Source organism: Sorex fumeus, unplaced genomic scaffold, assembly GCF_029834395.1.
Source record: "Sorex fumeus unplaced genomic scaffold, SorFum_2.1 ptg000003l, whole genome shotgun sequence".
Taxonomy (NCBI): Eukaryota; Metazoa; Chordata; class Mammalia; order Eulipotyphla; family Soricidae; genus Sorex; species Sorex fumeus.
Genome location: NW_026606060.1, coordinates 54081379 through 54107527, shown reverse-complemented (window position 1 = coordinate 54107527; position 26149 = coordinate 54081379). Strand labels below are relative to the sequence as shown.

The window sequence follows — 26149 nt, the reverse complement described above, 5'->3', positions numbered from 1 at the left end:
CTGGGCAGTGGCCCTCTCCCGAGGCTCAGAGTAGGCAGAGAACTGGACGACACTGGGAGTAAAAGAACAAAGCCACTGACACAGGTGGGTGGCGTCTGCAGGTTCTGAGACAGCAATGGCTCCCTGAAGTCTCCTTGGAGGCAGGAACTAACCCTACTCACTTTCAATCTCCAGCCTCGGCAGGTGTGAGGCTGAGGGGCGACTCGGCACCGTTTAGCTGAACTGAACAGACTGAAATCGTACCTGTGCTCTCTGCGCCCCCTGCCAGACTGTTCTCAGCATCAGTGGACACCAATCACTGACCCAGGTGGAAAGTAGACGGTAGAATTTATACGAAGATTTGGAGATGATATACACTGCTCTACACAAAAGACAATTATAGGCATGGAAGGGAAGTACAGTGAGTTGCAGTAATTTCTTTCTTTTTTTTTAAATTTTTCATTAAAGAATTTTGATTTTTAGGGGCTGATAGGGAAGGCTGATAGTTCAGCGGGTAGGGCATTTGCCTTTCACACGGTTAACCCGGGTTCAATTCCCAGCATCCCATATGGTCCCCTGAGCACCGCCAGGAGTAATTCCTGAGTGCAGAGCCAGGAGTAACCCCTGTGCATTGCTGGGAGTGACCTAAAAAACAAACAACAACAACAACAACAACAAAAACCACCACCAACAAAAACAAAAAACTTTGATTTTTAAAGCCATGATAGTTGAGTTTTAGACCTATAATACTTCAACACCAACCAGTGTCAACTTCTTTCCACCAGTGTTCCCAGACTCCCTTCCACACCTGCCCCGTCACCACCTGTCAGATTGCAGGCACATTACAAAGTTCCCGTGGTTGCAGCTAGACCTCATGTTCTCCGTTGATTTGGGGTATACGGCAATACCACTCTCCCATATCCCAGTAGAACTGAAGCCCTGATGCCTGCTCACCCATTACTCCCCGTTCTCTTCTCCCCTCCTCACCCTTGATATATCCTGTTCTCGCCTCCTCACCCTTGATATATCCTGTCCTCTCTGAACACTGGGGTCAAAGATGCGCTGGGCCTACCCCCCTTTTACTACAGTACACTTCCTCCTCCTGTATTCTATAGACCACAGATAAGTGAGACCATCCTGTGTTTGTCTTTCTTCTTCCGAGCCCCCGTAATTTCACGGAGCTTTGCTGATTCCAACTGCCACTGCAGCAGATCGCATAGAATCATCCCATATTGGTCACAAGCCTGAGCCAGTCCAGACACATTCCTCCCAGGCCCAAAGGACGCAGCAGGGACCTATGACCTCAGCTACTTCCTCCCAGGCCAGCCAGGTCCCAACAGGCCTTGGCTTTGCATTGGCCCATGCTGGGGGACCGCCCTATGGGAGGGGCTGCTTGGGAACCCCTGCAGCTGGTTTTAGCGGGTCTCCATGATACAGCCACAAAGCCCTTCTCTGGCCGAGATACCTCTCACAGGTTTCCTTACCCCTGAGGATCTGCCACAGTCTTCTAACCCTCTTCAAGGTCCAGACTTTCCATCTGCCCTGGAATCTTAAGCACTGGACCAAGAGGCATCTCTGGACAGCGAAGGTCTGATGCGCTCTGATTCTTCTGAGCAGCACAGGGACCCCCCCTCTCTGGCTGGGGCGGGAGTGAACCTCACCTCTATCAGGATCCAGGTGCTACTGTGGGGGTCAACTGTGAGGACCTCGGGTGGCAGGTCCTGGGATCTAGTCCCATGTTTACAATGCAGCAAATGTGCAGAAGAAGCAATAGTCACCCCAGGGACAGCAGACAACAGAGACAAGCGCCATCCCCTCACTCACAACGACCTCTCCAGCTTCCGCTTCTCTTCCTTTCTACCCATCTTAGCTCCCTCTGTGTTTGCTCCCCATCCCCTGCCCCCCAACCCCAAACACCAGCCCCAATACCAGCTCCAAGTCAAATGCTAGAGACATGCCGCCCAAGCCCTTCTCTTCTCTCTTCAGATCCCAACCGGCTTAAGACAGTTTCCTTTACCACCCCCACCCCAGCACCCCACACCTCCCAGCCGCCCTTTCCTGGAGTCAAGCCCCTAGACCCTGACCTGGGCACTCTTCTCAGCTGTGGGCTCTCAAAGCTAGGGAATGATGCTTCAGAACCTCAAAGAGTCAGACCCAGTGGACACATGTGTGGGGAAGCTGGACAGACACCTGTGAATGACAAAGCACTGGAGGATGGAGCCCCTACACCACGCCACCAGTTTCTGCTGGAAACAAGGATTTTCTTTCTGTGGTCCAGCATCACTGACTTCCGCTCTTTGCCCTTCACCATCCCAACTCTTATTTCCTGGAGTTTGCTGATATCAAGACTGTTCAGCCCAGAGCTCTCAGAAACAACCCTCCATTTTGGAGATACCCCATTTCAGCAGGGGCGACCTCCCTATTCCCAGCACGGGGCTGGGATCAGGGACACAGCCTACCCCCAACAGGCCAGAGAGAGCCAATGCTCACGAGAGCCAGCTAGGAAAGAGCAGATCTTTCTCTCCCCAGTATAACCGGGGGAGGTCTGGTCAGACAGGGCTGGAACCCAGCTGCAGGCCAACCTGCGCTGGAGGAGAAGAGCTAAAAGGTTCAACCTGAGTCTGGCACCCACCCACAGCCCTGAAGCCAGCCTGCCCCTGCCCACTCACACCAGCTGTGACTGCCCCTTTACTGAGATGGAATTTCCTTCCTTACCTCCCTCCCTCTCTCATTCCTTTCTTCATTCCCTTCCTTCCTCCCTCCCATCTTTTCTCCCTTTCTTTCCTCCTTCCTCCTATCCTTCCTTCTTCCCTTCCTCCCTCCCTCCTTCCTTCCTTCCTTCCTTCCTTCCTTCCTTCCTTCCTTCCTTCTTTCCTTGCTTCCTCCCTCCCTCCCTTCCTTCCTTCTCTCTCTCCCTTCCATACTCAGCAATGTCAGGGCTTACTCCTGGCTCTGCATTCTGAGATCACTTCTGGCATATGTGCTGCTGGCAATCAAAGCCCAGTGGACCACACACAAGACAAACACCCTACTAAAGTACTATTGCTCTGGTTCCCGGGCTGGTATTTCATCTCTCAAAGCTGAAGAATCTAAAGACCCCCTACCACCCCCAAGCTCTTTATCTCAACGGACAAGACAGATTCTCTTTCTCAATCTCTTTGATGGCCAAATCCATAAAGCCTACTCTCGGAGAGTGCTCTAAGACCGGAGAATAAGAGCACTGACTTGTTTTCACAAGTGGCCCCAAAGAGACTTGATCAGGCCCAAGTCAAGGGTCTATGGGCTTGTGAAGGGTCTTCTGTCTCCATGGACCCTCCAAGCCTGAGATCGTATGTGATGATCTCAGAGAAAATATTTCACACAAGTCCCCACAAACAGAAATCTCTGCCAAAAGGCTCTCTCCGCCCAGGCAGAAGGAACCTCAGTGGGCACAGTGAGGCGGGTGTCCAGCCAAAGGACAGTCCAGTGAGCTGGGACAGACGACTAGGCCGGAATATCTTCACCACTCAATGGAAACAGTTAAGGCAAGAGCAGAAGCCCACAAGATTCAACACTTCCTAGCCCTAAGCTCATCTTTTTCTCAAGTTCCTCTATCCAACTGCGCGACTTGAACAGCAAATCAATCAAAAAAAAAAAAAAAGCAATTCACTTGTTTTAATCAGGTTGCTAAATAATAGCCTACAAAATGCCAGTTACAATTCAATGTTGTAACTCAAGTGGCCCCTAATTCAAGCTGAGCTTATTATCCAGGACAAGGAATGAGAGGGCCTGGCCTGGGCCCACCTCGGTTCTTCAGCAATTCGAGAACCAGGCCTGTGCCTTGGTGTTAAAGGATAAATAGGCCTCGACCACAGTGTCAGCTACCACCCAGTTTGAAGACCAATCAGAATTCAGTGACTCTGGGGGTTCAGGATGAGTCAAAGAAACACTTGTGTGCCGGACTAATAGCTCAGATGTATATGTTCGACAACAACAACATACAACACAAAGAATAGCTCCATCAAAAATATGGGGTGAGGAGTGAACAGCACCTACTAAAAGAAGACATACAGATGGCCAGGAGGCATATAAAAGGGTGTTCATTACCAGTGATTATCAGGGAAATGAAAATCAAAACACCAGTGAGATATCATCTCACACCTGTGATGGTGGCATGTAATCAAGAAAGATTGGAAACAACCAGTGTTTTCGGGAATGTAGTGAAAAAAGGAACTCCTATTCTCCACTGATGGGAATGTTATCTGGTTCAGCTTTTATGGAAAATGGTGGGAGACTTCTCCAAAAAATTAAGAATAAAGCTTCTATATGACCTAGTCAGTTCCCTCCTATGCACCTACCCCTCAAAGAAAGAAAAACCTCCATAAAATCATTAATCTGAAAGGACATACGCGCACTTACGTTCATTACAAACATTAATTACACTAGCCAACATCTGGACAAAACCCAAGTGTTGAAAAAAGAGATGAGTGGCTAAAGAAAATGTACTCTATGTATACGCAATGGAATACTACTCAGCTATGAGGAAAGATGAGATCATGCAGTGTACTGCAACTTGAATGGAATTAGCATCAAGCCAAGTGAAGTGAGTCAGAAGGAAAAATAAAAACAGCCAGCCAGATAATCTTGCTCATATGTGGGATGTTAAGAAATCTGGTTGAACTGATCTTCCAGGAGTAGCACACCCCACTGAATGGGAAGGCAACCAATCTCGATTGAGAAAAATATTAGCACACAAGGCCTTTGCTGTAACAAGATGTTAGTAATCTTTTATACAAGGGCTTAATAGCTCCAGGGTGAGATGCAGCAATTTTCACACACTTTCTTCTAAGAAAATCTTTTTTGATAATCTTTAGAAAATTATTCATAACAAGCAATACCAAGTAAATTATTTAGGGCCTGCTATTAGGGGAGGCTTGGATGGTGGTTGGGAAAACTGGAAATAATGGTGGGGGAAGGTGTAACAGTGGTGGGATTGGTGTTGAAATACTGGACATAATAAATCATCGTGAACGTTTATAAAAATAAAATAAATAAATGAAACATATACACAAAGGAACCATGCCAAAATTAAAATTAAAATGAGAGAGAGAGAAATCTGGGTAATGGAGCACTAAAACTGGTATCTGGCAGGGTCTGGGTTCAACTCCTAGCATTATGAAACAAACAAGATAAATCAAGAAAAATTTGGGCTGAAGAGACAGCTCAATGGGGAGGGTGCAGGCTTTGCACACAGAAGGTCCAGCTTCCGTTTCTGGCCCTGCATGGTCTTTGGTCCTCTGATGCCACCAGGAATGACCCCAAGCACAGCCTCTAAGAACCATCGGGTGTGGCTCAATCCCTTCCTCCAAAGAAACTAACAGAAACCCTCTGAATCTGGGACTGGGACTCAGGCAGGCACATGCCATACGTGTGTGAAGGAAGTCCTGGGTTCTAGCCCCAGCACGAAGGTTAGGACTGGATAACCCACAGTGGAAACAAACCCTGAATGATGGCCGATTAGGACAGTGAAGAGGAACTGTAAAGGCGGGTGAAGGGACCTCGGGACAGTGGAGGAGGGTTACCAATGCCGGCATTACTGAAGGTTATTGGTACTGGTGATGGGGGGAGGGAGGTTAGAGCCTTGCAAATAAGAGACAATAGCACAGAAGCTGTAATAAACCACGCTGCCCTCAACACAAGTGGGGGAAGCATCACCTGTCTGCACGTGAGAGCTTGCAGAAACCAGCCTGAAGTTCTGGGGTTGTGAGGCAGTAAACAGCCAAGCAGGGGCTCGTGCCTTGTTTGACAGACAGGAAGTTCAACCCCAGCCATGGCAGGCACAGTTAACCAGCCACTGTGGGCTCTGCAGGCTCCCAAACCAAACCCCCAACCCTTCCTGCCCCACTAAATGGGCTCACACCAGAGGAAGGGTGGGGAAATACGCCCCGCTAAAGGACTGCATGTCTGAACTCCCCTTGGAACAATGGTGATGGTGGCTGAGTAATGACCAGAGATAGTAGCAGGAACTTTAAGGTAATACCCAGGAAGTTCCTTAATGGGGTGCTGGCTCTACCAGGAGGCCCCCTTTCCCTCAATCTTTATTTCTTCTTGCTTCAAATAAAGAAGTGATTGTAGAAGTGATTTTAATTCCCACTCCTAAACTTCTGCTCAAGCTTCTAGTCCACCTGGAATAGCTCCTCTCCTCCCTTCCTTTCAGGTACGTGACTCCAAATCAACTCCTTTTTCTTTCCTATACAGCACAGGAAATGGATGTGAGGATTGGAGCTAAAACAGCCATCCTGGGATCATGAGGATGCCTGAAAGATGCCAACCAAATGCCATGGTGAGCAGGGCAGAAATACAAGATTCTGTGATATCAGACCTGCCTCTTCAACCTTGGACTGACCCACTGCCTTGAGATGTCACTACTCACTGTTCATTTGGGTCTGACATTAGCTGCCAACTACAATCTGACATCAGGTTGGCCAATTAAAATCAAGAGTTCTTATTGGTCAAAGATGGCACCTTCGCCTCTGGCTACCTTTAGCAATCAGCACGCACTAATAGAATACACCAGGTTGGGCTCTGATTCAAGGAGCGCGATGTCTTTACTGAGTATACAGCGCAGGAAAAGGGACTAGAGGATGGAAAAATCCAAACTCTGCCCTCCAATACCGTGTGGGTTTAGAGGAAGGGCAAACAGGTCACAGGAAGAGGCTCTGCAGGTTCTGGGGTCACTCCTGGTGCTACCGACTAATTAGACCCAACAGTCTAATGCTGATACTGACAATCAGATCCAACAGTCCAATTCTTGCGCCCAGTTCCGTGATGCTGCCTGGGGACCACCAGGGTATATACTCAGCAGTGCTTGGGGACCACACAGCACCAGAGTGAAACTCTGGCCTCGTGCAGGAGGCAGATGCTCTAGTCCTTTGAGTTTCCTCAACAGCCCCTCACTCAGCTCCTTTTCTTTTTATTTTCTATTGGAGTTTAGGTCAAGAGGTTACAATCGTTTCATTCTATATGTTTTGGGTACATAAAATTACTGCACTTTCACCACCACTGTCCTTGGTCACTTCGCAACCACCTCTTCTTCCCTCCGTACCCCACAAGCTCAGGACCATTTGAGTCAGGACACTATTTAGTTTCCACCTTGGGTATTTTACAACATAGAAAAGTCTCCAAAGCTTTGAAAGTGGGAATTCTCAGCTCCAGAATGTGAGACCTGCAAAGCCATAACTAGTGACCATGTCAATAAGCCCCGATATGATGTTACCCTGAAACCCGTAAGTTTCCATCCTGAATTGCTGAAGTCAACACTGATAAGAGCTGCCTCCTCTGAGGGAGGCACTGTACGGACCCTCTCATTCTGGAAGAACCCCTGCAGAGACATGTTCTTAATCACTTAATCACTTAACTTCCTGTTAGTCGTTGATTTGCTCGAGCGGACGCCAGTAACGTCTCCATTTGTCCCTGTTGCATGCTAGTGTAGCCCAATGGCATCTGTTCGCTCCGGGAACATGAAGGGCCTCAAACCGAAGAAAGTCTGACCATCTGGAAGGTGGGCGGCCACGCGGTCTTTTGACATCCCGTGGAATCCAGTCGGTAACAGCTCTAGTCCAGCGGTCGTCTTTAAATCTCATTACGTGACCAGCCCATCTGATTTTCGACACCTTGGCATATGAGACAGCGTCCCTGATTCTTGATCGTCGACGGATGTACTACTGGTCTCATTCACCTGACCCTGAAGGCTTCACCGACATGGCAGCAGAGACATGTTAATGACAGAAAATTAGGGCCCACCCGAAAACAGGTAAGACAGACAGCAAAAATTATGGTAAAAGCAAAATTATTACAGAGGTTTTCCAGGCATAAGGTAAACATAAACATAAAGTATGTGTGGGGGTAACAGGGTGGGATGCATTGAAGGGTAGAATTTGGGGAATTGCCTGTGAAGTTTCAAACTTGTAGTACAAACTGTAGCAAATGCCTAGTTTCTGAAATTCCGTGGAACTGATGCCCACATGTGATGTGTGCAATACACACACATGCACACATATACACACACACGCCCACACATGTGCCTACACACATACACACATGCACACCATTGCCTTTTTCTACTACTTCAGAGACAAGTCACATCCACTCACTTGGAGCAAATGAAAACAAACAAATCAAAACCCTCTTCTCATTTCATGAGAAATTCCTTTTGTTTCCTCATTGTTTTGTTTGTTGGGAGACCAGGAGGTTCACATCTGGTGATGCTCAGGGCTTACTACTGGTTCTCCACTCAAGAATCGCTCCTGCTGGGGCTTGGGGAACCCTATGAGGAGCTAGGAACCCTGGGTCAACTGCAGGTCAAGCAAGCACCTTACCAGCTATACTGTCCTTCCAGTACCACCAAAGTTCCTTCTCTTAAACTTTAAGGAGGCCTCGATGAGTGACTGAGACCATAGCCAAGCTCCCGGAAGGGGATGTATGGGGGTTTCCAGATGTCACGCTCCCCACAGTAGAAAACTCTGGACAGAAACAACCCAGGTAAGAAATTCAGCATCTAGAAGCACACCACCAACTGGCATAATCCATCTTTTCAAATATACAGTGCAACATGGGGTGACCTCTTGGTGTGGGAATGAAAGGGATTTTACAGTGGAGTCCCGGGCTTGGGAGCCTTATTGGGTCTTGTTTTGACCTTTTACCTTATTGATTTTTATCTCCGACCTTATTGATCTTTTCCTGTGGGAACAGAAGGAATTTTACAGCAGCATCCTGGGTTTGGGGCCTTAATGGGCCTGGTTTTCCTTCAAAACGAGCTCACTCAGGCTGGGCCACAGATTCTTCTAGAAAGTTCTACTAAAGGGTAAACTGGAAGGGCTCATAATGGAGACCCAACCTTTCCAAGCCAGTGGGAAATTAGCAAAGGTGTCATCTGTGTTCTGCAGAACCTGGCAGAGGCTCTGACGTTGCAGGAGGGTCCCCTGCCCCAGTCCCCTCTCCTTCTGTGGCTTCTGATCTGCAAGTGGATCCAGCATGGTTGGGTCCATGATGAAACACTTTACCTTCCACAGATAAAGACGGAAGGGCTGGGGGCCAGAGTCATTCAAGGTTCTCCCAGAGCCTGAGAGATTATAGAGGAGAGACAGAATGTGCCTGAAGGTTGCGGGGTGGGGGCAGTTTGAACCTGGGGCTAATAACGCCCACACAGTGAAAAGGGTTCAGGTTGGGCCCCTGTCTTGTGATATTCAGTCCCTGGAGAGTTTGATGCACCTACTATGCGCTAGGAGCACAGAAGTAGCCCTGGACTGGGGAGGAGACAGAGGCCCGGTACTGCCCCCTACTGGTGACCTTGGTCAACAGCCGCTGAGGTTTCTCAAGCTTGCAACGCATATTAAAGGAAGTAACTGACAGGACTTAATAAACTAGAGTCTGAGGAATTCATAATAACAGAGCCCTGTGGGGGCGAACAATCAGCGTGGCCTAATAAATAGTAAGCAGCTCCTCGAGCCTTCCCCTGGGCCCTCACTGCACTGCACGAAGCGCCACCCCCTTGGCAGGTGAGTGGGTTCCCTGGGGAGGAGGGGAGATGAGGCCGCTCTGAGCTGTCATGGAAACATTCGGTTAAACCGCCACGGAATCAAGCATGTGAGTCACGAGCATCGTGCTGCTCGGGGAGGGGACCAAGGGGACAGTTCTGGCCTTGCCTCGTATAACCAGAGGGACTACCGATGGTTGTGAGGGCCACTTCACCTGTGACACCAGGGCCCCAAAATAGTCCCCAGAGGACCAGAAGGAGAGACAGAGGAAATGGCAATCAAGTCCCAAGAGAAAGGATGAGCCGAGTGGAGGTTTGATCTTTCTAGTCCCATCAGCTCATCCATCCATCACTTAACAACTCCCCGGTGGGACCAACCAGCTGCCTCCACTGGGGCCGGAATCAATCTGGACATCCTCAGGGCATGGATGGGATCTTCCACGTGTTACCTGGCGCCCTTGCCAGGTAACACGTGGCCAGCCTGGGTGACAGAGACCCTGCTGAGGGTCAGCAGGCAGCAGGGACAGAGTTGCTGCACCCCCCCCCCCCCCAATCTGTGTAGGGGAATTCACATGGCTGACATCCTCACTGCCGGGCTGTTGAGACCAGCGAGAAACGCCCAGCATGTGTCCAGGTTCTGCAGGTGCTGTTTTTTTGTTTTTGTTTTTAAATCCCTGGAGTTAGCCCCACCCCAGCAAAGAGATCCAAGTCAAACTGCTTTTCCACTTTTCCAGGCTGGGGGGTGGTGGGTTCAGAGATCTGGGGTTCAGCCCTGCTACAGCTCTTCAGCTCAGGACCTTCCCTCACTCCTCCCGCTTCCTGCTCATCAGCTGCCCGCCTTGCCACCCGACACAAAACTCTGTACTCCCACCCCACGCCTGACATGGGGGTGGGAGGATCCGGTTTGCAAACCCAAATCCAAAGTGGGAATAAAGGAGTACGGAGCACTTGTTTCCTCTTTGCTCTTCAAAAAGGAGCCAGCCAGCCCTGGTAGGTGTAGAGTTCCAGCTCTGGGAGCGTAAGAGGAAGACTCCAGCCAGCCAGCCAGCTGAGAAGAGACAAGGCCAGGCAGCCAGGGAGGTGGGAGGGGTGGGGTTCAATCCACAGAGACCCATTTCAGAGGCCACAGTCACACTACTTGGCCTTCGGGTGAAGGCTCTGCTCTCGGTGCTGGGGCTCCCCGGGGTGAACAGGACAGACAAAAGGTCCCGCTCAGCTCCTGTATTCTCTAAAACATGCTGACGGGGCACTAAAAGCAGGAAGAGGATGAAGAACAGTCGGGTAACCTGGCGGAGGAGTCTGCGGGCTGGCCAGATGCATGCTGGGACTGGAGTCCTGGAGGATGGGGGAGTCAGGTGCCACCAACCCTCCCTTATGTGCCTGCACACCTGGCGAACCCTTCTAAACTTGCACCCTCCTACAAGGTGGGTGTCCTAGAGGGGAGACCACAGAGGCCCAGGGAGAATTAGCTCCGGGGGGTACAGCAGGGAAGGGGCAGCACTGGGTGGGACTCAGCGGGGGGGGGGGGTCTCAGAGCCACTGTCCTGTCACACTGACCGTACCATTGTAGTTTACATCCCCTGCGCCATCATATCCCAGCATCACTTCCTTCTACCTTGGGTTTGAGGGATTCTGAAAGAAGTCATTTGGGTTTCAACAGGGGTCGGAGCAATAGTACAGCAGGTAAGGCACCTGTCTTGCATGGAACAGACTCGGATTTGAACCCCAGCATCCCAGAGGGTCCCCTGAGCACCACCAAGATTAGGAGAGCCCAGACCGAAGGCGCTGGGTTTTCCTAGTCTTCCCAACTGATTGCTATCACTCCAGGGCTGTTTTCTCTCCATCCCCTTGAGATCTGGGGTGTCTATCTCGGTCATTAGGGTTAGTGTGGTTTCTATGAAGTGCTTCCTGGCTGCTTGGTCTCAAACAGCCTCAAACATATCCGAGGGTTGCAGAGAAACGCCCTCACCTCAGCGCTAGGGGCGCTGTGATAGCAAACTGGGACGCAAGTGATGTTTTCCACCTCCAGGCACCCTCTTCCGCCCACTGAGGAATCGCTGGTTCCCCTGACCTGCTCTCCTTGCCCAGCATAAGGAAGGACTCTGATCTCCTGGTCTCTTCTCTGTGTGCACCCTCTGTGTGCCCTCGTTCCGTCTCGTGGCTTTAAAAAAACATCTGCATGCTCCCAATCCCCAAATTTTCTTCTCCATAATGCCTCTCTCCATAATGCCGAGCAGGACTATCCATCTTTGCCTGCACAGATAAAAGCCACCTCGATCTTGGCATGCCCCAAACAGCTCTCCCGATCCTTCCACTCTCTCCAACCTTGTGCTTGCCACGGTTGATTTATGCCTTACTTGATTCATGGCAGCTCTCCTGATCTTTCACTCCCTCCAACCTTGTGCTTGCTGGGCTTGATTCATGCCTTTCTTAACTCGTGGCAACTCTCCTTGCAGGGGTCAGGACCCAAGCTCCTAGAGTTATCTTAGACTCCTGTTGCTCCCTCACACCCTATTCCCAAGCCAGCACCAACCTCTTGTCTTTGAGCGATGGCCCAAAGCCAGCCTCTCTGAGTCCCTTTCCCCCGCTACTGCCCTGGCCCCTCACTGACCCCTCCTGGGATTACTGTCAGTCTCCACGGTCCAGTCTCCCTGTCCTTGCACTTGCTCATCTTAAGTCTTATTTTCAATCAGCAGCCAAAGGGATGCTTTAAATCTGAAAAAAAAAAAAAAGTTCTGATCCAGGCTGAAGAGGTAGTACAGTGGGTAGGGTGTTCACCTTGCATGCAGGTTCTCTGACCCAGGTTCAATTCCCCAGCACTCCAAGTGGTCTTCTGAGCCCACCAGGAGTGATCCCCGAGTGCAGGGCCAGGAGTTAACCCTGAGCACTGCCAGGTGTTCCCCTCCCCCCAAACAAAAATAAGTAAATAAATAAGTCTTTATAGAAAACCTGCAATGGCTTCCCAGTTCCCTAAGAAAAACTGTTGTCTACCATAGCTCTGCTGCCTCACTTCTCTGCTCTCACCTTCTGCCCTCTTGGCTGACTTCATTTCCCAGCACGTGGCTTCTTTGCTAGCCTACCACAGGGTCTTTGCACCGGCCATTTCCTCTGCCTGGAAGGCTGCTCACAGATACTCACAAGACCAAATCTCCCATCCCCATCAGCTCTCTGCATCACTGTCACATTCTCAGTGCCACCACCTGAACCACAGTCCTGCCAATCCCCTGGACGCTGAGTCTGTCCACAGGAGACATCTCTTTCTAATAGCCTAGATCACTTCCTATAGGTTTGCAGCCCAGAGTTCCCCTCACAAGAACGAATTCAGGTGCTAGGAAGCCCCGAGTATTGGTCTCTCTGGGCAGTGACGGCTGCTGAGCGCACGAAGCCTCATGCACTGGAGGCGCTCGGTAAACAGGCACCGACCAACCCACGGAAGAATGACTCCACGGGGTAATTGACATTCACAACGGATGGTGTCTGGGAGCCTTGCAACTCACGTGGGATTCCTCAGGGGTGAAACAAGTCCCAGGGAGGCCCGAACACTGCCTGTTCTGGGTTCGTTCCTTCACCCCCAGCGGCGAGGGGGAACCCGGCGCTGCAGCCGGATCATCAGCCGAACCAGGGGGCTTATGGGGGGCTCTGGAGAGAAGACAGCCCCCATCCTTGGGGACAGCACCTTTGACCTGGAAAAAGAGGCGGCAAGAGACGCCTCCTCTGACCCCCAGATGGGGGGAGCAGGAAGCGGGAGTACTGGGCGGGGGGCAGGACTGTGCAGTCCAAGAAGCTGGCATCACCAGGACATTCCCAGCTCAGCTGCCCTGACCCCGAGCCCTAACCCGGCACCACACCCGAGTGTCTGATGTGGCTCCCCCAGGGGAACGGCAGCTCACCCACACCCCACATCTGAGCAGTGTCCTGTGACACCCCCGTCCCCACCAGGAGCCTCTCCTGAGGGAGCTTGTGTCTGAATAAACTAAACCCTTCCCGAGTCCAGCCGCAAGCTCCGTGCGGGCAGAAACCCCGTCTGGGCTGGAATCCCAGGGAGAGGCCAGCTCTCCTGGCAGCCCCAGAACCAGGCAGGAAAGGCTGCACTGTGGAGCTGATGGAGGTGGGGAGTACCTGCTCTCCGTCCCTGCCCTGCCCCCCACTAGTTTGGAGCAACTCAGAGGCATGCAGAGAGAGCAAGCAGGGTTAGGGTTCCATCCACATGCTTCTGAGGCCCAGCCTCAGCCCCGGGCTGGTGCTTGGAGCTGGGATTAGGGAGAAAGCACAGACACACACTGGTTGACCCCAGCTCCACCTCTGAGGCAGGCAGGGATTTTAGGGTTCAGGCTGCAATTCTCATTGCTTTCAGAGGCTCAGGCATGGGGAACTGTGAATTGGATTCAGCTGTGCTCACCTGCTGGCGGCTGGAAGTGGCGTGAATCCAGCCTGCTTCCAGCTGGATCCTAACTAAATGAGCCTCTTCCACCGCTCACGGGCTGTCTATTTCTCCCACTGGCTCTGTTCCTCCCCCTCCACCTCCTCCACATGTTCCCTCTGCCACAGGCCCTTTGCATCTCCCCTTTTTACTCACAGTGTTTTACCTATCCACCCAATCTGTCAGGCTTCAGCTCACTCAAGCCATACCCTTCTGCTTAGCTATTACCTGCTAAGTTATTACTCTCATTAAACAAAGGAGAAGACTGAGTCACAGAGAGACCAGACTAATGCCCTGATATCATCAAGCTAGAAAGCCACCAAACCTGGCCAGGCTGGTTACTGACAGGCCATTGGAAGTGTTTCATTAGATGAAAGTGAAAGAAACAAGGTCCAGGGCTAGAGGAAGGGAGGGAGAGAGGGAAGGGGAAAGGAAGGAAGGAAGGAAGGAAGGAAGGAAGGAAGGAAGGAAGGAAGGAAGGAAGGAAGGAAGCCATGACCAGCACCAACATAAACCTCTTGAGCTGCACAGGAATATTTCTGGAATCTTCTAAAAGGCTCCCTTAAACTAGATTCCACCCCATCCTGTACTCAGAACAGAGTCTCAGGAATCCATATGCCAGCCCCACCCCTGAGGACCATCTCCAGCTAGTTGTTGAACTTGCCTGGGCCTCAGTTCTGGTCCCCACCCACCCTCGGTGTCACGGTAAAGTGGGGACAAGTAACACCACTTCACAAGCACTGGGTGAGTGAAGCATTCGTGTGTGAACCGGTCTGGGCCTGGCTCAGCAACTGGCTGTTCCTCGTCCAGACACAACCGGGGATGATGGAAGCGTGAGGGAAGATGTGTGCAAGTCCCAGCTTGTCAGGAGTCCATTCAGGGACTCGCGGTTTACCCACGCCTGGGAGCTTCCCACGGACATACCCCACTTCCTGTACAGGACAGTAACAATAATCATAAAGATAAAGGAGAAAGCTATTATCGAGGAACTAGACATGTGATTGGGGGGAAAATACTTTGCATCCACTTTTTTTTAATATAGATCCAGAGACACTAATTTATATTGTTGAGTATCATATATATGTATATGTATGTGTGTGCATATATATATGTATAGCTTGTCTGATAAAATACATGCAGTTTTTTTCTTTTACAGTGTGGGAATTGAATACATACATTTACATATGCAAGGTATGCATTCTACCACTTTGCCAGATGCCTGGCCCCTCTATATAAGATTTGAATTTTTGCAATTTTCCTATGTTAAAGTCCAAAGCCAAATCTGAATCAGTCTCTTGCTAGCCTGTTACCTTCGAAAAAGTCTTTAAACTTTCTGTGCCTCAATTTCCTAAACTATAAAATGGGAATGCTACTTATCTTTTCATCGCAGTAGCAATAGCAATAGCAATAATAATTCTGGTAGTGATGGAGACTAAAATAGTTACTATACGGAGAGCAAATATCCTCCCATCTAGTAACGTACAGTTATAGCCAGAAGCAGCTGCCCTGCCAGAGACCATAATTCTCAACCCACTCTTGTTTGGCTGAGGCCAGTGACTAAGCTCTGCTCGCTGGGCTGTGGAAAGAATTCACATGCGGACATCTGGGACTATCCTACAAAACCCTCCCACACAACCCTTCACTCTTCTCTCCTGGCCCAATCAGCGAGGTTCCTGGGGGTCACGTGTTCCTGGGGGGGTCACTCTTCTCTCCTAGCCCAATCAGCGAGGTTCCTGGGGGTCAGGTGCTTCCCCTTCCTCACCTGAACTCAACGTGAAGGAGAAGCCCACTTTTGTGTTTCTCCACTAACATGCCAGAATTGACCTGCTGCAAGAGTTAGCATTATCCTCAGTAAGAAATTGGTAGCAGAAGTGAAAGGGTGATATGTGGCCTTTTTAGCTTGGAAATCTGGGGTATGAATTCACAGCTGGTCAGCCTGGGGAAGGATGTTCTTCAGCAACACGATGTTGGGTTGAATCACCAGGCCTGGTCATTTAGGAGACAGAGCTCCAGGAGAAAGAGGTTTGAAAATGCTGATGGTTTCTGGCGGGGTTTTGCAAGGCATTAGGGAGAGAGAAGAACCACAGCATGAATTAGCTTGCAAGTGAAATTGCAAAGGAATGACAGAGAGGATGAAAGACTGAGCCCTGGCTCCCAAGCAATAAGCATACAGGTTGAGAAGACTTTCTAGTCAAGTATCAGATGAGGAGTAATTCTCTCAGCTAAACCTGATGGCCTCGGGCAGTTATTACATCCAGAGAAAAAGAGGGGCCCAGGATTAAGAAAACAAAAACATCACGGAGGCTTGAGAATTAGGTCTAGGAAATGACTTGGGGTACCACTACGGGCATACTAAATGCCATATATGAAAATCCTGCTAAGTTGTAGAGGGAATTGCGTTGGCAAAATCTATCAAGTCTGGATGTTCAAAGTCCTTTACTGTCGCAGCATTAAAACAACCCCTGAGTCACTAATAGTTCAAAGGCAGGAACTAGGTTACAAAAGATCCAGAGGCTCGGGGAAACCATACTTCCTAAGATCCACTTGAGGTGTGAGCAAGAAGAAAAAGGAACAAAGAAAATCCTCCCACAGGCTCAGCCTGGAGAACAATGACTTTCCTCTCAGAGAGAGCAGAATCTGGACAAAAAGCAAGGAACCAAGGCGGGGACCAAACAGCCTACTCCTAGGGGAGGCCAGATAAGCACCAACAGCTTCTGCCCCAGTTGCCTTTCCCTGATAAGTTTTCTCCCAAGATGCAAGATGGACACAGAGTGGCAGACCATGTTTCTCTTGGCTACTGGGTCTCTGAACCAAGTGGGGTGGCAATCACTGAACAGGTCAGAGCTTCACCCAGAGATCCTGAACTTCAGTGATTACTTATAATATGAATTTCTTCCCCGGAAGAAAGGGAAACATAGTTATGTGTGAGAATGAGTCACATAGACATGTAGTGACCAGGGGGAACCAATGACACATCTGGCAATAAAATATGGGCACAGGAAATGGAGGTACTGTCCAGGTTAGGCCCAAACACCAGTCCTAAGGCCCTCCACACTCTCCTCCTCAACCTATCAGCAGATGAGTGTCCAAGGCGTTAAAGCTTTGTTGTGCTGGAATTGGAGAATTGGAAGGTGTTCTAAGTGTCACTTGTTGACACCTGTTGTCACCTAGAGACCACCTGTTGACAATAAAGCTAATCAATAAGCTTTATTGTCACCTGCTTACAGTAAAACATGTATACCACCAGTCTTGGTACTTACATGCACCTTCTCTCACTGCATATCGGAGAGTTAAGGTGCCCGTGGTCGGCCATGTTGGCTGTGTGCAAGGCAAACGCCCTACCGCTGTGCGAGCGATAGCACAGCGGTAGGGTGTTTGCCTTGCACACAGCCAACATGGCCGACCCGAGTTCGATTCCTCCGCCCCTCTCGGAGAGCCTGGCAAGCTACCGAGAGTATCTCGCCCACACGGCAGAGCCTGGCAAGCCACCCGTGATGTATTCGATATGCCAAACACAGTAACAACAAAATCTCCAATGGAGACGTTACTGGGCCCACTCGAGCAAATCGATGAACAACGGGAGGGCCTTTACTTTAAGGTGCCCGTGACATAGTATAATGGGTAGGATACTTGCATTGCACATGGCCAACCTGGGTTTGATCCCCAGCATCCAATATGGTCCCCAGAGCACCACCAGGAGTAATTCCTGAGTACAGAGCCATGAATAACCCCTGAGCATCACTGAGTGTGCCCACTCCCCCCAAAAAAGACCTTCTATTTCATTCAACACAAAATGTTGGGGCTTTCTTTTATAGCAGTTAAGATAATGGGAACAACTGCAACACAGAGAGCTCTTTAAAACATTGCCTGTGGAAATGTGGCTCAGTGGTAGAGGGAACATGTGCCTCGCAGGTGTTTGATCCTTAGCACCATACACCCAAACCATATACAAATCATATTAAAAACAGAGCTTGGCACAGAATGAATGCTAAACGGATACAGCTATTACTAATACAATACCCACTTTACTTGAAAACTGCAAGTAATTGGGGTGCTCAATTGCAAAGACCATAGCTGATTTCTCAGTAGAAGGGGATCAGACCCATTTCACAGATGGCTCAATGTCATACCTTAGCACTGACCAGAGTTAGAGATCCACATCCATCCAACAATCATCAACACCTCTCCCTGACCCCAGATCTATGAGTGTGTCGGGGGAGGGGTCAAGGTGGTATCCCAGTGTTTTATTTAGTGGCTATTTTAGATGCATGTTTCAGAAAACCCCCTCCTTGCAGTTTGCCCCAGCATGAAACTGGAGAGTCTGCACAGAAAACCCAATCACCCTCCACTGACCCAAATTCTAAGTTGTAATTTACAGTGAGCCTGTTAATTAAAAACGTGCTCTAGGAACACACTAATCTGGTGGGCTCCCCAGATAAGCTTATACAGTTCTTTGTCAGAACCTCAGTTTCTCCTGTGACTTTTTTTTTGTCTAGCCCTGTGATACAGCCCCAAGAAATAGCACAACCAGTTTGGGGACAGGCAGGCTGCTGGGAAGGCTGAAATGCAACATCAGAATCTTGGGGCACTAGACACAAAACCCAACCAACTCCTCAAGCCAGTGCTGGGGGTCTGGGGGGGCGGGAAGAAGGAGGGGAAGGCTCATGTTAATAGATGTTTACTAAGTAACTGGGGATCCCTGCAATGAAAGAGACTATTGAAAAAAAACCCAAAGTATTATTATTATCACCAGTCAGAAAGCTCTGTTTGGGTAAGGAAGCCATTATTAGCGATGTGGCAGGTATTTTCACACACTAGATCCAATATGATACTTTTAATCGCCCGATGTGGTAGGTTTTGGCTTTCTTCTTTTATAGTGTCATAGTGTCTTTTGTGTGTGTGTGTGATCCTTATTCGACAGATGAGAAAACCAAATCCAGCAAAATCGCAATCCCTTGGAACAGAGTCGAAAGTCCAAACTGACCTTTTTTTCTTTCTTTCCTTTTCCATTTATTTTTTTTTCATTCAGGCTTCAGCTCAGAAGCCTCCTACAGACCAGGCTGGTGTTCTATAGCCTGGCTACTTCTCTGACCAATGCTAATATTCCCTAAAGGAAAGGCAGTTTCACCTTTCATCCTACGATTCTGCTTTGTCCAGCTTTTCCTTCAAGTTCTGTGACCGCTTAAAACATGATTTCGCTCACAGATGCTTTTGTTTATAAAACGGACGTATGTTTTTTAATGCTGGGAAATGCACAAATCCTGTTTACAGTGCAAGGTGTTTCTGAAAAAATTCATATGCCTCAGAACCTTCTCCTCTACCTGCCTAGGAAGTTCTGTCACCTAGAAAGTTTGATAGTGTTTGTTTAAGGATCTTCCCCTTGACCAAACAATCTTTTGATGCCTTGGCGCAGAGCCTATGATCTGGTTCAATTCTTATGGTGGATATATAGAATTACATGATGAAAATATCAGAAAGGGGAATTGTGTTTAAAAAAAAAAAAAGCAACCCAACACCATATTCCCACTGCACGGAAAGGAAGAGTTTGTCTAGGGTTCATATCCCACCTACCAGCCCCATTAATGCACCAAACTGTAATGCCCTGATACATACAATTTCACATAATGCTCAGAATAAGGAGATCTGTTTTCCAGCTGAGGAAATGGGCTCAGAGAGGTTAGCTGACATGCCCAGCCCAGGAACACACAGTGAGAAAATGGTGGCCTTGGCATTCCAATCCAGGAGGTCTGGCTATAAAGGCTTTTTCAGCTGTTGATCACAGATGTTGACGGGCAAACTTTGCCCGAAATTTGAGGGGCCGGTTATATTTCTTCAACAAACAGCATTTAGCAACCACTAAGTGCTAAGCAGCATGGCGAGGGCTAGAGAAGGAGCAGCAGAGATGAACAAGCCACAGGGCTAGGGAAGAGGCCAGGGGGCGGGTTCTCAAGGGAGGGGGCAGGAGCTGGGATGAGGCCCAGGCAGGGGAGTTGTGGCAAGAAAGGCCTCAGGGAGGGTAAGTATGATAGAGGAGACACCAGTGTGACAATAATAGTAGGAAATGATCACTCTGGATAAGAACTGAGTGTTAAAAGTAGGAAAAGGGATATACACAACAATCATTCAGTCTCTATATTACAAAAAGGGGAGGGGGGTGGGGACCTACCATAGAGTCAGGCTGGGGTAGGGTGAGGGGGTGATGGGAGGGAAACTGGGGACACCGGTGCTGGGAAATGTACAATGGTGGAGGGATGGATGTTGGAACACCGTATGAGTGAAACCTAATCATGAACAGCTTTGTAAGGGTCTATCTCACTGTGATTCAATTAAAACAACAACAAAGGCCTCACAGAAATGCTGTAGAGAGCCTTCACATGCTGTGTCTGCAAGGGTGAGTGAGGAGAGGCAAGCTGGGGAGGGGGGCAGGGTTCGGTTTATGGTAGAATGAGTGACCCATGCTAGGGGACACAAAGCCGATGCTTATTTCGGTTGCTTCTCCCACCTCCTACTCTGCACCCACTCCCACCCCCTGCTTTGGCTTAAATCAAGTCAAATGTGTAACTTCCCCACCTCCAGAAGAGTGACTCTCAATGGGGTCCCTTGGCAGAGACCCCAGTTCTGACTCAAAGAGTAAGAGAGAACTCACAGAGCTGGAGCACATGCTCTTTGCATGCGGGAGGCCAGGATTCAGTCCCTAGCATTGCACGCTTCCCCCAAGTAGCACAGGAGATCACCCCAAAATAAGCAATGCAATTTGAAACCCAGCTTTTAAAAAAAAATCAAAGACATAAAACTGATTCCAAAAGTAAAGCAGGCTCTTTCCCTCTCCACCCCAATTCAGACCCCAAACCCTGCAAGTGATTTCTCAGAGCTACCAGGGCCTCTCACTTGGAACCACCAGTCTTTCTTTTCTAAGTCCCATATGACAAGTTTCCTGCCTCCAGGAGTCTTGACAGTGTAACAGCAGCAAATTTAAAAGGGTGAATAGGTACAGGGGTGGCAGTAGGATGGGCTTGGTGGGCTAGAAAGATTTCTAGAAACAGCAATCAATTGTTGTTTCAGGACACCATTGTTAAACAAAGCTTTCAATCCTGGACCTGGACCTCCAGCTTGGTGGGAGACAGAAATGGTAAAGCTCACTACACCCAGGGCAGTCTGCAAGGAACAAGGGTTTATCAACTGGAACAGAAAAAAATGCAGGGTCATGCAGAGTCTGTTTAAGCCAGTGGGTAATGAAGGGCCAGGAGAAGGATGTGAAGGCAGGGGAGTCCTATTCTCTCAAGAGCAGGATAGGGATGGTCCTCTCTTTAATGCAGACAGCCACAGCCATCCTTTCACGGCAAGCCTGAAGCCCCACTGGTTCAACATACAGCATATGGTGGGATGCATGTTACCTTTATACCTCAGTCTCTGGTTTCACTGCTCAAGCCATTCACCAAGAAATGAATTCACCAATGAATGAATAAGCAATGCTCTGTGTTGGGGGTGGGCAGGGATCAATTATGGATGCTGTGAGCTCCTTAATAAGGCAGATCAGAAGGACAGCCGTGCAGAAGAGTTTAAGAAATAGGTTTGATGTTTAATGTATGTCTCAGATACCTGAGAAATGAATCACTCATTCCTTAATTCCTCTGCATAAGTGGTCTGCTGTTTAAAACAAGGTCAAAGGAAGGAGATGAAGAGATCACAATGGAATTATAGCCTCTCTCAAACCAAGAGATAACCCAAGGGGCCCTGGAACCCAGAAGTTTAAGTTCTGTGGTATTGAGAAGCCTGGGATGGCAGAATGCGCCTCCCCACCCCCACCCCCAACAAACTTGCCCAGTCCCAAAGCATGGCTGTGGTCTGCGGTCTGCTCCTGCCTTAAATGGTACCTTGCCCAAAGACGATAAACACAGAAACTGTCTTTTAAAGACACTTAGGATACTAAAAGCAAAAAAAAAACCGCACTGGGGGGGAAAATAGGGGTTACTGACCCAAACAGAGAGCTACAGAAGGGCCTGTATTAGACCCATCTGGGCCTTTCTACGGATGGCTAGGAGGGGAAAGGAGGTCGGGATTCCTGGGGAAAGGACTTCTGTAACGCTGCAGGGAAGCCAGAGGTCATGGGTTGGCTCCGAAAAGAGAAAGTTGAGGCCCAGGTCGCCGCTGCTGTATTTGTTTTGCGAGGATGGGGCCTGGAATGGGGTCGGGTTCCAAGAGGAAGCCCAATCCTGTGCAAAGCTCCTGCAGGTTTTGCAGGTGAGTGCTAAAGAACAAAGATCAATACCTTCTGCCACACGTTTCCAACTAGGTCAGGATTTTGTGTGGTGGGGGAGGGGAGAAGGGCGCCTCTCAGACAACGGCTCTTTTGGGGTTCCGAGCTCTACAGCCAACCGAGGAGAAAGGGTTCTGGTAAAGAGATGCCACGGAAGTCGCGATCTCGTCGTCCGTCCTCCCATCCCCTCCCCCCCCACACACACACGTAAGTGCACACGCTTTGCTCTGTCTTGCCCCTCCCCCGACGATGATCAAAGCCAGGTGATGAGGGTCGGTTTCTCATAGGCCCTGCTGCCCCCCTCCCCCCGCCCCCCGCGCACCCCTTACGCCCGCTCTGGGCTGCGCGCACTCTCGGGCACACTTGCCTACGCCCCCGCACGCACGCATCCACTGCACACCCTTGGCACCCCCAGAGGCCGGGCCGCGCCCGCCGCATCTCTGCCTCAGGCCCCAGGAAACCAACAGGCAGCAACATGAATGAAATCTGCCCAGAAAGACTGCCTTTCCGCTCCAACCAGGCCACCCCGGGCCAAGCCGCCGAATCTGTAACAAAGTTTTATTTCGTTTTTTTTCGAGTCTCCAGTTACGCTTCTACCATTTCCGGTGGAAAATTGAAGCTTTGAAGTGAACGTCTAGCTCCGTCCGGCCCCTGCAGACAGTCAGGACCACTGGATCAAGCTCTCCAAAACAGGGGCCCTCGTGTCCCCCGCCCCCATCCCCACTCCTCCTCCCCAACACACACACACACACACACACACACACACACACACACACACACACTCGGGCGCCAGAATGACAGGTTCAAGCCCATCCAGTTCCCGGACTCCACGACAGAATCTGCGGGAAATCGACGCCCTAACTGGACAACTCCCCCCAGAACCACGCCCAACCCGATGGGGCCCAAGTCCGGCCAGGGGGGCGCTCCATTAACCCAGTGGTGTCCGACCCCGCGGGGGCCCCGAGAGCGGTGGGAGGAGGTTGGAATCCGGGGAAGAAGGGGTTGGTCCATTGCGCAGCACCCACCCACCAGCCGTGCGCTCTGAGCCTTAGGAACTGTCCGGGATGGGGAAACTTGGCTTCTGGAAGAGCGTTGGCGCTCCACCCTCTCTCTCCATCCCCATCCATGCCTCCCCACGACTGCTCCGCGCCCCGGGGAGCTCCCGGCCTTCCCTTTCCCACCCCGCGCGCCGACAAGTGCCCGCGGCAGCGTGGGGAAGTGTTGGAGCGAAGCGCCTCCTCGCGAGTTCCCGGGAGCCAAAACTTGCGCGCCCAGGAATTTGGCATGTTCAAGGTCAAAACAAACAGGACTCTCGCAAGCAGACGTAAGAGTCTGAACTGATCTCAAACCACCCTCCCCCAAATAAAAAAAAAAAAATCAAACCGGTGTGGGATTCTTCCCACGGCCTGCGGTAGGCAGCCGCGGGCGCGCCCCAGAGTGGGGCGGACCCACCCCGCGCGCTGGGCGAATTTTTTTGCGGCGCGTAAAGCACGCGGCACCGCGAGCACGCGAGGCGGGGTCGGGGGCGGGGGGGGGGGGTCCCGGCTGGGCTCCCCGCACGGGAGGGAGGCGGCGACCGGAATGACGCGGTGGGCAAGCGCCAGGCAAACTTTGGACGGGACTTGGCCGGGTTTGGGCGCGAGGGGGGCGGCGCCCGCGCAACCACTTACCGCTGGCGTTCTTCCCGCAGATCAGGTGCTGGTAGGGTTGCAGGAGCCCCCAGATCTCCGAGTCGTTGTTGACCGTGTGCTCCAGCGTCTCCACGGTGAACTTGGGCGCCTCGTGGAGCGCGTGGTGGTGGTGATGGTGATGGTTGGTGGCGGCGGCCGGCGCGGAGGCGGCGGCGGCGGCGGCAGCGGCGGCTGCAGCGGCGGCCGGAGGGGCGCAACAGCTGCTGCCCCCGCTGGCGCTGCTGGCCGCGCTGCAGGCGCCGCCGCTGGCCGCTCCCCCTCCGGGCGCCTCGCGTTCCTTCTCCGCCGCGGGGACCGCGCCCGCGCCCGCGCCCGGGACCGGGCCGGGGCCGGAACCCGGGCCTGGCCCGGCGCTGGCCGCCGGGCCGGACCCGCTGCAGCTCCGAGGCAGCCCGGAGGCCACGACCCGCGCGTAGATGTCCCGGAAGAGGCTCTCCATGCAAGCGGTCAGGTAGATGGCGGCGTGCTCGTGGATGCGCAGCGCCACGCGGCTGTCCACCATCCAGCGGTACACGCGGCCCACGGAGAAGGTGAGGCCGCAGCGCGCCGACTTGCCGCGGCCCAGGCGGTCGCCGCCGGCGCTGCTCATGTTGTAGAGCGACAGCGCGGCCAGCGCGGCGGCCGTGCAGTGCGCCGCCAGGCCCCAGGACAGCACGATCTCCATGGCGCTCTGGATCTCGTACTTGGTGCACTTAGCGAAGCGCAGGCTCAGGCGCTGCGCCTCTTTGGCGATGCGTACCAGCGCCCGGCTCACCAGCATCGACAGCTTGGCCAGCGCGTCTTTGGGCAGGCCGCCGGGGACCGCCGGGCCTGCCCGGGGATCCCGCGAGCGCAGCAGCAGCGCCTCCAGCTCCTGGAGGGTCCAGGGCACCTCGTCGAGGTCCGGCAGCAGCCGCGAGCAGTGCTGGCCGGCGCAGTCCAGCCCCTCGGAGTCTTCCACCAGGGCAGTGTTGACAGTGTCAAAGCTGTTGTGCCGGCTGTGCATGGAGTCAGCTAGAGGCGGCCAGCAGCTCCCGCCATACGGGGACGCCGGGTGCGAGTCGGAACAGCACAGGGACAAGTTGGAGGAGCGCACCGAGTCCGCCGCGCCACCATAACCCGAGTCCAGCGTCAGATCCTCCAGCGTCCGCACTACGGGCTTCTTACCTCTTCTGGCCATCGCTGCGCCACTTCATGCTGCGGCCGCCGGGGAGCCGGGAAGGGAAGGAACGGCGAGAAGCAGCGGGCGCCCGCGCGCCGGGAGAGCCGCCCGCGCCCGCCTCGGCTCACTTTTCGCCCCCGGCGGCCGCGATCAAGTGTTACTACTTTCGGGCGGCCACCGCGAGCCGCTGCCGCCGGACCAGACCGGGCGGACCCCGGAGTCACCACCTCCCAGAGCCCGGGCCGGAGTAGGGGGGGCGCCAGGAAGGGGGCTCCACGACGGGACTCCCCCCGCTTTGCTTGCCCAATAAAATTTAAAGTGTCTGATCTGCTCTTCCCCGGGTCCAGCTGCAGGCAGGAGCCGCTGGACGCCCACCTCGGCGTTGGTAGGCGGTAAAAGGTCCAAGACGACGACGACGACGCCGACGCCGCCGCAGCAGCTCCGCGGGCAACTGGCTGCAGGATCCCGGCTCGCTGCTCCCGGGCCCGGCTCGCTCCTCGCCCTCCCGCCCCTCACTGAAGCGCAGCAACAGCCGCGGCCCCGCAAACCCCGTGCAGCCAAAGGGGCGGGCATATGTAAAGAAGACAGGCAGGGAGCCAATAGGATGACAGGATGCTAATTACCTTACTTATTTTTTTCAATCCCTGCGCTCCTCGCAGCCCCGCCCCTCGCACACGCCCCCGGCTAGGACCGAGGCTGCAGGACTTGGGGAGCCGAGGCCTGGGAATAGGGGAGGATGGGGGCGGGGGTGGGCTTTGAAAGCCGAGAGATGCGGATTTCTCCCGCTTGCTGGCGCCCCTGCTCCTCGAGGTCTCGGCTTTGGTACCAACCGGATCTGCAGGAGGTTAGGTTAGGTTGGGCAGGTGATCACTCAACTGCCCGTCCAGGTGCGTTCCCCCAAGTGGTCCGCAAAGTGGGGTGCTTCCTGCCCTGGTGTATTGAATGTAGGATTTCACTTTCCTTTTTCTTTAAAACGCAAAATCTGTGTGCGTGCGTGTGAGTGTGTGTACGTGTGTGTGTGGGGGGGGGGGGGGTGGACCCTCTCCGCCGCTGTCCAGCTTGGGTCCCAGGCCTGATGAATGCAGCCCGGGTGGTTGAAAGAGCGAGCGAGGTTGCCGCGCACCCTGAGATAGAAACATTCAATTTC

At 51.9% G+C, this 26149-nt stretch overlaps 1 protein-coding gene across 4 annotated transcripts in view; it reads right to left on the bottom strand.

Moving 5' to 3' along the window:
• ABTB3 (ankyrin repeat and BTB domain containing 3) overlaps positions 1-25736 on the bottom strand; it is a 258895-nt gene extending 233159 nt beyond the window's left edge. The window contains exon 1 of one of the 4 annotated variants that reach the window (XM_056115290.1): positions 23841-25736. In XM_056115290.1, coding sequence (XP_055971265.1) covers positions 23841-25020 — 1180 coding nt within the window. In that variant the 5' untranslated portion in view covers positions 25021-25736. The remainder of the gene's footprint in view (positions 1-23840) is intronic. The other 3 variants (XM_056115285.1, XM_056115281.1, XM_056115275.1) reach the window with 3 other exon arrangements.
• Between the last annotated feature and the right edge of the window lie 413 nt (positions 25737-26149).